Source organism: Monodon monoceros, unplaced genomic scaffold (assembly GCF_005190385.1).
Source record: "Monodon monoceros isolate NGI ecotype Baffin Bay Population unplaced genomic scaffold, NGI_Narwhal_1 Super_Scaffold_21, whole genome shotgun sequence".
NCBI lineage: Eukaryota > Metazoa > Chordata > Mammalia > Artiodactyla > Monodontidae > Monodon > Monodon monoceros.
In genome coordinates, this window is record NW_021703778.1 from 74408498 (window position 1) to 74419344 (window position 10847).

General features: G+C 46.2%; 1 protein-coding gene across 7 annotated transcripts in view; it reads right to left on the bottom strand.

Moving 5' to 3' along the window:
- The window catches only part of PARP6 (poly(ADP-ribose) polymerase family member 6), a 28266-nt gene extending 17874 nt beyond the window's left edge, over window positions 1–10392 (bottom strand). For 2 of the 7 annotated variants that reach the window (XR_003795946.1, XM_029238265.1), the window contains exons 1-8: window positions 8795–10388; window positions 6684–6885; window positions 5955–6032; window positions 4896–4990; window positions 4382–4442; window positions 4060–4150; window positions 3560–3626; window positions 634–783 (exon numbers count right to left, since the gene is read on the bottom strand). Coding sequence is in view for 1 of the 7 variants with exons in the window: in XM_029238265.1 (XP_029094098.1) it covers window positions 634–783; window positions 3560–3626; window positions 4060–4150; window positions 4382–4442; window positions 4896–4990; window positions 5955–6032; window positions 6684–6686 (545 nt within the window). In the remaining 6 variants the exon portion in view is untranslated. Of the gene's footprint in view, window positions 1–633; window positions 784–3559; window positions 3627–4059; window positions 4151–4381; window positions 4443–4895; window positions 4991–5954; window positions 6033–6683; window positions 6886–8794 lie in introns of all 7 variants that reach the window. The other 5 variants (XR_003795943.1, XR_003795944.1, XR_003795948.1 and 2 more) reach the window with 5 other exon arrangements.
- Window positions 10393–10847: the final 455 nt, after the last annotated feature.

Genomic DNA, 10847 nt, shown 5'->3' on the forward strand with positions numbered 1-10847 from the left:
GAGAGAGAGAGAGAGAGAGAGAGAGAGAGAGAGAGAGAGAGAGAGAGTGTGTGTGTGTGTGTGTGTGTGTGTGTGATTAAACTACTAGGCAAGAACTAGTTGGACCCCAAAGAGCCTAATGTCTGCCTGTCTGTCAATAATGGCACCTGGAAAACTACAAATCTGGGTTTGTATTTGCCTTTGGGAAGATCAGAAGGCACCAGGGGGGATAAATGTAGGCCTAGGATCAAAGAATTGGGCAATATTTATTTCCAGAACCTAATAAATCAATGTGCCCTTCCATAAGAGCAAGGACTTGGGGCCTATTAGCTCTGACTCTGCCTCCTTAGGATAGGGAATAAGGATAAGTGTCGAAGAAAGTAAAGATGGAGAGATTAGCATACATTTCTCCAAACATGTACCATGCGCTAGGTACTGTGTTTTACATAAAGGATGAGATATGACTACTGGGTCAGGAGTAGAAGGGTAAAGACACATAGGGGACAGGACCATGTGGGTGGTATTAGTAGTTAAAGGTACAGAATTTAGAGGACCTAGGAAGAGGATAGAATAATTTACATAATCAAGAAAGTGGGGTGGAGGCTTAGTTGAGATTACAGTGATTAGAGATAATCAGCTCATGGAGAAACTTACTTGGGGATGGGTGAGAAGATGCTGAGGCCAGCTCGGAACTTCTTGATGGTACCACTTGCCTTGAACCAGCTGTGCCTCTTCTCCTGCTGGGTCTTTAAGAAATCGTTGCTGAGATGTTTCCATTGTTGGGATGTAAACATACCCAGGATCCTAAAGAATTAAAGAGCGACAGGCTTAGAGAAGCTCAGGCAGGGGAAGCCCAGGTCAAGAAATAGGACTATGAAAGGCAACTAATCTAAAATTCAGACCCAGGGACTGCAAAGCTAGTTGTTGTAGGGGAAGGTGTGTCTCAAGACCCCATTGATAATAATCTTAGCACCTGGAAATGTACTGTCCTAAAGTACCTCTTTACCTTCGTGGGTAAATTCCCACTCCCTTACCTAGTCTAATGGACCAGAAAAATTCTTAGATGCTTTGCCTTTAGAGGGCGTTCTCAAAGGTGAGTCTTCAAAGGCTGTGAACCTGGCAATTTACTGCCAAGAAGAGCTATACTGAAAGTGGAACAGAAGTGGTGAGTACCACCCTCTGCCTTATGAATAGTGAAGAAAAGGACAAGGGACACGAAGGGTATGACATTGTTAGGCAAAACATTACATCCCCAAATTTATGGTTTCCAACTTGGGCTGGGCCCTCAGCTAGTCTTGTCAGTCCTTTCACTTGTCCTTGATCAGTTCTCTCTAGTATCACTCTACCTTATTATTCTAAATCCTTATCACCTTCTTTAAGCTCCTAACTTCACCTACAACTGATAATCTCTCTTCTCAATAGAAAAAACTGAAGGCATGAGATATCATCTTCCATAATTTTGCAACCCTACTACAGAATCCATTTCCATTTCTACCCTTACTTGATCCCTCCATTCTCTGGAGACAAGGTGACCTTCCTATTAAGGATCAATTGCTCTATTTGTCCTCTAGATCTCAGCCCCTGATGGGACCTTGATCTGTCAATCATCCCCCTCTCCTGTCAGTTCCTTTACTGAAGTCTACAAAAAGTTTCAAGTTTCTTTACCTCAGCCTAGCTACCTCTCCCTCTTCCCCTTATATCCTCATCCAAATTTCTTAATCCACACTTATTGTTTCTATTTTGTTGCCAATCACTCACTTCTCCAGAATACTTACTGTATTCTGGTTTCTACCCTCACCACTCCACTACAATTGCTCTCACCCTGATGCTAAATCCAACATAAACTCCTAAGTTCTCCTCTTACTCATCCTCTCTGGCATCTGGCCCTCCTTGTAGAAACGCTCCTCCTTGCCTTCTCTGACTCTATTCTCTTCCCATTGTTCTCCAATTTCTCTGACCTACCTTCAGTGTTTCTTCTTCCTCTACCTACTCCTGCTGTTTTGTCTGGGTTAAAGGGTGTTCTGCCCTTGATTTTATTTTCTTCTCATTCTATCATGCTCTCCTTTAGCAATCTCATATTCTACACTGGGTGCAAGTCTCACCCATACACTGCTATATAACTTCAACCTGAACCTCTCTTGGAAGTATCAAATCTACACATCTAACTCTGTATTGAGCATCTCCACTGGAATATCCTAAAGTTAACTTTAAACAACATGTTTAAAATGGAACTAACTATCTGTCCTCATCCCACAAACGTGCTCTTCTTCCAAATCCCTATATAAATGAGCGGTATTATAATTTACCCAGACATCTAGGCTGGAAACCTAAGAGTAATATTCCACTATTCCTTGGCTCTTATCATATACAACATACCCAAATCATTCTTCAAGTCTTATTGATTTTAAACCCTGCAAATTTCTCTAGTCTATCTCTCATCTCTAATCCTACTACAGTTGTACTTTGGTTCAGGCTTTCATCATCTCATGTATGGACTTCTACAAATGCCTCCTATTAAAACAGTTCTGGTCTCTTATCTCATCCCTCCTACCTATTTTGCACAGTGCTACCAGAATGGTTTTTTTTTTTGCAGTACACGGGCCTCTCACTGTTGTGGCCTCTCCCGTTGCGGAGCACAGGCTCTGGATGCGCAGGCTCAGCGGCCATGGCTCACGGGCCCAGCCGCTCCGCGTCATGTGGGATCTTCCCAGACCGGGGCACGAACCCGTGTCCCCTGCATTGGCAGGCGGACTCTCAACCACTGTGCCACCAGGGAAGCCCTAGAATGTTTTTTTAAAAACGAAATCTGACCATGTCCTTTCTCTGCCTAAAACCTTTCAGTGCTCCCAAAAGCCCAATATCCTCTCTGATTTGGACTCCTTCCTGCTTCTCTGGCTTTAACTTTAGTTCCTACCATTCTCCCCTTGCATTTTACTAGCAATACATAACTACTTGAAGCTTCCTACACACATGCTGCTTCACATAACTATGCCCTTGCAAATGTTATTTACTCCATTGTCTACAGGGGCAACTCTTATCCATCCTTGAAAACCAGTAATCATCTCCCTTTCATCTTTCATTCATCCACCTGCCACCAGACTGAGTTACACCTACATCTTCCTCTGTGTTCTTTCTAAATCTTACATATTCACTTGTATTAGAACATGTATCCACTGGACTCTATTTGGAACTTGACAGAGTTTACTTCTCAGTATTGTATACCAAATACTTAGCAAGGTGCTCAACACATTCAATAAATTAAAACTGTCTGAAATCCTAGAGCCCCACTCTGAGGAAATGTGATGAGCATGACTCTAATTCCAGGGTTGCACCTTTCCTTAAATGCTAAGTACTGATGAGTTTCACCTCTCACCTCCAGGAAGCCTCAAGGCCAGATACCCCAGAAACACAAGCTCCCTTACCTAACCATAAATTTGGCTCCCCAAATTTATTTTAGTCTTTCTTGGGCATATCTCAGAAATACACTTTTGGAAGGAAACATTCAAGAGTCTGCCTGTCCATCCACATGTCCATTTCTCTTTCCCTCAATGTTCATAACCAGAAAGATCAAAGTTCTTACTTTTTCAACTGAAGACCCAGCCCAAATCCTTCCTTATTTGATGGCTGGAAAACCTCAATTGATGGTTCTGCAAAGAGAAGAGAAAGCTCCTACTATGTATCCATGTCTATCCTCCTGGGAGTCTAAAGCCCCAGTTCAGTGGATTAGCTTCCTCAGATTCTAAGGGTACTCTAAACAATAATGATGGACAAGGGAAATATCTGAGGCAGAGGGTAGATTCTGGGAACTGTCTGACCAATTTCAGATAGCCTCAACTTATACTGGAAGTTGAGGGGAAGGGGAGGAATAAGTAATATCTGGGAACAGAAAGGCCTTTAAGGCATGACTATCAGGCAATAGGGTATGAAGACACCAGTGAGAAGAGACTGAAAAGCTCCTACCAATGGCCTACAGATTACACCAACAGGTCTTCCTCCTAGTTTTTCTCTACCTCAGTTAACTTAGGACTTTGGAAGAGACCACACACAGAGCACCCACATGCCCAAAGTCACTGCCTTTACCCGGTCCATCAAGGTACTGGGAGAGCGAAAATCGCAGCCTCAACACAATAGGTTCTGTCCGGAGGACCTTCCAGGCTGTAGAAACTTCCTCCTACAAGAGTAAGGTCAATAGTTTCTAGTTTAGCAACAGAGAGGAATGGACTTGAAGTTTTCGCTATATGATACACACATGCACACAGCACTGTCTGCTGAGGATCTAGGAAAAACAGGCATGAATGATATGTGCTTCAAATACAGCAGTCAGGAACAAGACTCCAGGACTACATGGCAAAATCCACAAGCCCCACTAGACATGCTGTTGGCAGGTACCAGCACCACTTACATCGAGGAAGCTGATGTTGATGTGCAGGTCGATGTCCACGTCATCAATAGTTCCATATTCTCTATAGAGATACAGGCAACCATAAGTGAGACTCATTAAGGGAGAAAGAAGGGAACAGAGACTGAGGTGGAGGGAGAACTGAGCCTGGGGATAAGGGAGAGGGAAGGGTGGAAGGCAGCTCTGTATTTAGGTTCTTAGCTACAGCCTGAAGCCACTTTTATGATCTGGGCCTTTGCCAGGCCAGAAGCCCTTCTTACCTCAAAGGTGAAACTATCAGCCTAGAGGAGTCTAGGATACGAGGGAACTTCTAAGAAAAGTGGCTCTACTCTCCTACTTACTCCTGTCAGCCAACCTCAAGTATTCCCAACAACTCCCACCATCATTAAGCTCAAAACTTATCAAGGTCCACTGACCACCCGCGTCCCTATCATACCATAAAGAAAAAACCTCTATCCTTTTAACAACTCAGAAAGAAGTGGCTGAGTCCCCTGCCGTCCCTGAAGTAGAGTCCCACCTGATGGATACAGAGTTTTCACTGTAGATCTCCTTCACTGCTTCAATGTCTGCATCAAGCTGTGGGTGTCGATATAAGTCAGCTGCACAGCTCCCCTAAGTCAGGAGGAAAAATGGTGGAGGGGAAAGACAGAGGGGAAGAGATGAAAAACAGAACATGACGAAACATCCAGAACAGGGATATCAAACTACAGCAATACATACAAGCAAAAGTTGCTTATGTGAAGGGGCTTTTGGTGGTGGCCATAGTTGGGCCGACAGACAAGTCTCCCTCCATCACCACTCTAGGAAGTTTTAGGAGACCAACTGCAGGCTTTGCTTAAGGAGTTCACATCCTTAAGCCTCAGCTTCTTCTCTCAACCCTGACCAGGACACTTAGGGATCCCTTCTGTAAGAACTCAGAACAGACTGAAGAGTACAGAATTTAACTCAGATTGGTTCTGTCTAGAGTCCAACATTCCTGCTCAGGATCATGCCCTAGGCAGTGATAGCATTAAACAATCATTGGCAGAATAATCTTTTAAAATTTTGACCCTAATGAATGAAACGACCCCTGCTGGCTAGTGAGGGAATAGCCAGAAAATAATGTTTTACAACTAAGAACATATGGGTCAGCGGTCCCCAACCTTTCTGGCACCATGGACCAGTTTCCTGGAAGACAATTTTTCCACAGACCAGGGTGGCGGGGGTGGAGGGTGGGGGTGGGAATGGGGATGGTTCGGGCAGTAAGGCGGGCAATGGGGAGCGATGGGGAGCAGCAGATGAAGCTTTGCTGGCCTGCCGCTCACCTCCTGCTGTGCAGCCTGGTTCCTAACAGGCCGCGGACCACAGACCCCTGATATGGGTAACCTCCATGTACAGAGGGTGTAGTTTACACTGGGAAAGATATGAGTTCCAGGCAAGAGCAAAGATATGAAATCAGCATTGACAAGACAATCCTCAGATTACACTGACGTTGTATCTTCATCTCTACTCCAAAATAATCTTTCATTCTTGATGTATCCAGAGAAAAGCACACATTTAGACCATCCAACACGGGTTTTGGGGGCTGTAATCTCACCTGAACTCCATAGAGAAATTCCTCTGATTCATTATCTCCCTCCGAATCATCATCATTCCAGAACTGGCCTTTGATGTCCTAATGATGAGAAATAAGGATACAACCCTTTGTTGTGTCCCTGTTATCCCACGGAACAGAGTGGGGTTAGGATGGGAAACAGGTTTCCACAAAGAATGGGAGGTCCCTTGGGATAGAATAACTGAGGCCCTAATCCCTTTGCTCCCTTCCCCTCACCCTTTGGGAGCGTCTCACTCTCTTCCTGAATCTGGTCGTATCCATGGTCTAGCACTGACTTGGTGTCATGGAGGAAAGCAGTAGGGAATTTTAGCCTTCTTAGGTATGGGGTATGATGATTGAGGCTCTGGTAGCCAGTGGGGGAGGCATGAGGAAGATTTCAATGTCAAGGTTGATTCCTAGGCATATCTAAGTTCTAGTACAAGCTGGCCTCTTCTGGATCATTACCCAAGGTGGCTCTCAAGCATACCTAGCTCTTTTGTCTCATAACTCCTTTTCTAACCCTTATTTAACTCTCCCCTTCCTTCCCAAGAAAACTCCCTATACACACACCAAGTAATACTGTTTCCATGCCCCTTCTCCTTCCTTTAACTTCAAATAGCCACTCTATTTACCAAAAGGGTAGGAGGGAAAACACCGGGAAAACGTGAGGTCTGCACTTTGTTCCATCTACCCCTGGATGATCAGTTGGAGAGTTGGGCAGTCAGTTCTCACCATTGGGTCAGTGGGTCACACACACTCCCAGGTCAGTGCTAGGCAGCACCCCTCCATACCACCAGTTGAACCCAGGCCAACGAGATGGGCATTTAGGAGGCCACAAAGGGAGACAAGGGAGGGAGGGGGAGATGTCAGGGGCTGACTGGAGATCTGCTGAGGAAGGCAGGCTCTACTGTTGTGGTGGTAACAAGTCACTGTCCTGTAGAAAGTAGACAACAATTGATCTCATCACCACTTAATAACTGGGTGGCATATACACAAGCACACATTTATGGGTACACTTTTATTATACATATGTACAGACACTTGCACACAGAGACATACTTGCATGCATGTACACACACTTGTACACACAGTTCTTTAAAAATAATGAACCGTGAAAGCACTATACAAACATAAGACATTATTGTTCTCCAGCTGGAGAGTTGTGATTGAAGCAAGTTCTTGCTCTAGTTCATAATGCTATATCAACCCCGAAGCCAAAAATGATGACAGTGGGACCAGATGCTTATGCTACTCAGTCTAGTCAGTTCATTTTAGAATATTCTTCATAGCGCCAACCACCATCAGAAGCAGACTCTTTTTCTGGATTCTTTACCTCTAGTTACTTCTCCAAATTGAGTCATTATCTCTTTTAACACTAGTATCCATAAAAGCCTTTATATAACAACCATAGCTACGTTTAAAAGTCCTCAACAACACTGATCATTCTCCGGTAGACACAGTCTGAGTTGTCACAGCCAAAATAATGCCCTGGATTCCTCCTGGAACCTACTCCCCAAATAATGTAATAATGATCCTTAGAAATGCTCAGAAAAACACTAACCCCTACCCCTTTCACAAGATTAAAAGCCACTGTCCTAGGCCTTCTTGGCTCTGCATTTATCTCAGTTTCATCCACTCCAACCTTACACAGAGGTGTTCTTGGTCTTTAACATGGTTCTATTTAATCTTAGGTTTCTAGATCAGTGGTTCTCCAGTAAGGTCTGTGGATGTGCAGCATCAATATCACCTGGGAACTCGTTAAAAATGTAAAGTCTCAGACCCCCTACTGAGACCTACTAATTAGAAACTCCAGAGGTCTAGTAACCTGTTTTAACAAGCCCTCCAAGTTATTCTGAGAACCACTGTTCTAAATCCTTGCGTGTTCCAAGGGCCTATGGTCTGTTCCTCAGATAACAACTTAAACTTGGTAACTGACGCAGAATGGAGTTATAAAGCACAATGCCAGGGCAAACAGCACAGCAGTCCTCCAGCTGGCAGTGCTGACTGACCCATCAAAAACAATATGCAGGAAAAAAAAAATGCAAAAGGAAACTGCAACTGAAGTTTAGAGGTGAAATGGCCTGATATCTGAGATTTGCTTTAAAATACAACTCCAGCACAAAAAGTTGGGGGGTGGGGGGGAGATGAAATAAACATGGCAAAATGTTGATTACTGACGAAGCTGAATGATGAGTACATAACGGTTTCTTACACTCTCTACTTCTGTATATAGTTGGAAAGTTTCATAAAAAGGAAAAAAAATCAGAGTCTACTCTTGTACTCTTGTAAGGGCTCTCTCTAAAAAGTTAACTCTAAATGTGAACAGGAAGATTATCACTAAGACTCCATAAATGTCTTCTTGCTGTTCTTCAAACATATCAAGCATATTCCCACCACAGAGCCTTTGCCCCTGCTGGCCACCCTTCTTGGAATGCTTTTCAACCAGATACCCACATGGCTTACTCCTTTACCCTTTCAGATCTCTGCTTGAAGGTCACCTTGACTATCCTATATAAAACAGCAAAACCCCAACACACAACATACTAGCACTCTCCATCCCCCTTCCTTGCTTTTTTTCCACATCACCTACCACGCTCTGACGTACAAAATGTTTGTTTATTGCATTTATCTCCCACCAGAATGTAAGCTCTATGATGGTAGAGGCTTTGACTCTTTTGTCTATAATGTCAGCCCCTCAACACACATTTATTGAATGAGTGAATGAATGAATGAACTGTCTTCTGGAGACATAAGCCAAAGGGGAGAGACATACAAGAACTTAAACACATCTACGCAGACAAAAATCATACAAAAATGATTTTAAAAAGCAAGGCTCCATTCACCTTCAAGAGCAGCCGAGAACCAGAATATGAAGATCTGGCTGCTGTGTTTGTGAGATTTGAAAATAAACAGTCAGGTGCTGATCTGGATGATCACAGAGGAATAAAGAGGGAGGCACTAATGTCCAGCCTGGGCTGTCTTGGGTTGGGTGGTAGGATGATGACAGCGTAGGCCAGAAGTACCAACTTTCACAAGCTCTCTGTCACTGTGGAAGTCAAGAAAACTTAGTCTCTCTCCAAGGGCTGTTGCTGCTTGGTTTCTGTTGTTATCACAAGAAGAAAAAGGTAGTTCAGAGGAAATTTTTCCTGTCCAGGCAAAAGACAATTCAGAAACTACCACCTTTTTCAAACCAGGCTGTTTCAGTGAAAGGGACTCCCACCTTCTAATCTCAAGGCTCATTTCTCTGGAGAGATGGAGAATGGGTTTAAACAGTGAAGAGTGGGAAAAGGGGAATGGTGGGTAGTTATGGAATTCATGGAATCACAGACATTTTAAAGAGAAATAAGCCTGAAAGATGGTCTATTTCAAAGCTTTCATGTTATGTACAGAATAATCAGGTGTAGGGAGGTCAAGCTACTTGCTTAGGGTCAGGAGTAAAGTGGAACTGGGACTTACGCACATCTGACAGGTTCTAATTACAGCCACTCCTCCTGTGATTTGGTTACAACCACTTAAGGGAGTTGTTAATGAATTAAGCAAGAGAGACCTATCTAACTTATCCAAATGAGGTAAAGCAGGGAACCTTTCAAGAAAGGCCAGGCCAAATACAGACTGTGTGAAGAATGCCCAGAGAAGGGTGTCTGTTGTTCAGTGCTTTGGATGATGGCAGCTAACGGAGAATTTGCACGGGGACAGGCCAAATGTAAATAAGCCTCAAGTCCGGATGACAAAGGTCCTGGCCTAGGCCCAAGGGCGCTTCCCCGGTGTGACAACTTTACATCTAGTCAAAGCCTCCGATCTCAACGTTTGTACTCTGGGTTTGACTCCCAGCTTTGTGGTACTGGGCAAGCAGGTTACTCCGCTCTACAGCGAATGCTCCTCTCAGAAAGCCTAGGCCACGTAACAAAGAGTGCGGGGGAGAAGCCACAGACCTGCGATTCCCGCTATCCAGGGTACCCGGCGGAGGCAGAGGCCGGCGTGAGCCTCTGAACACTGGCTGCCACCGCGCTCTCAGGACAGGCCGAGGCCTCCTTTAGAGGAGCAATTAAAAGCTCTTCTCCGGTTTCCTCCGGAGACCCCAAAGACACCCAACACCTGCCTCCCGGGGAAGAAGCTCTGTGCCCGATCTGTGTCGCCAGCAGCCTAGCAGCCCAGCCTTCAGCGAAGCCTGTCAAGGCCAGGAGGGCCCCTCAGAGCCACCCGGCGCAAGGCCCTCACTTTATCCACCCCGGCCGAGGCGGGGCGGGCCCCGCACCCTTCCCGCGGCCCGGCCGCCCCGCCCCGTCCCCGTGGCGGCCGCCTCACAGGCTGGCCTCGTGAGTACTCACGGCGACCCCGGGCCGCGCGCGGCCGCCGCCGAGGAAACTAGCGGCCCGGGACGCCCCGCGGGGGCGGAGCGGCAAACCAAGGGGCGGGGGCCGGGCCGGGCGGACGAGGTCGCGCAACTCCACGCCTCGTCGTTCCGTCACGGCCGCGCTCAGCCACTCTGCGCACGCTCGCGCGGCGGCACCGTGACCACGTGGCCCGCTTCGGACCAACTGCCACGCGACCTGCCCCTAGGCCCACCACCTCCCCCGACGCCTGGTTGGGGCGCCTGCGCAGTGATCGCTGGTTGCGAGCGGGGTGCGGAGCGGAGGGTGGCGCCTGCGCCATGGGGCTGGGCGGGTGCGTGGAGAAAGAAGAGAGGCCCGGCGGGTGCACGGAGGGCCCCCTGAGCAAAGCTGTTGGCGTTTGGCGCCCCTTATGGTTGGGAGGAAGGAGAGGGGAAGGCAGTTCCGGCTACCTCTCTACTTTAGAACCCGGGTGGCGGATAAAGATTGAGACGGTCCCCCTGAGACCCTGCTGACTCCAAGAATCTCTAGTTTGTAACACCTTAGGGTCTTTTAATTCTTCTTT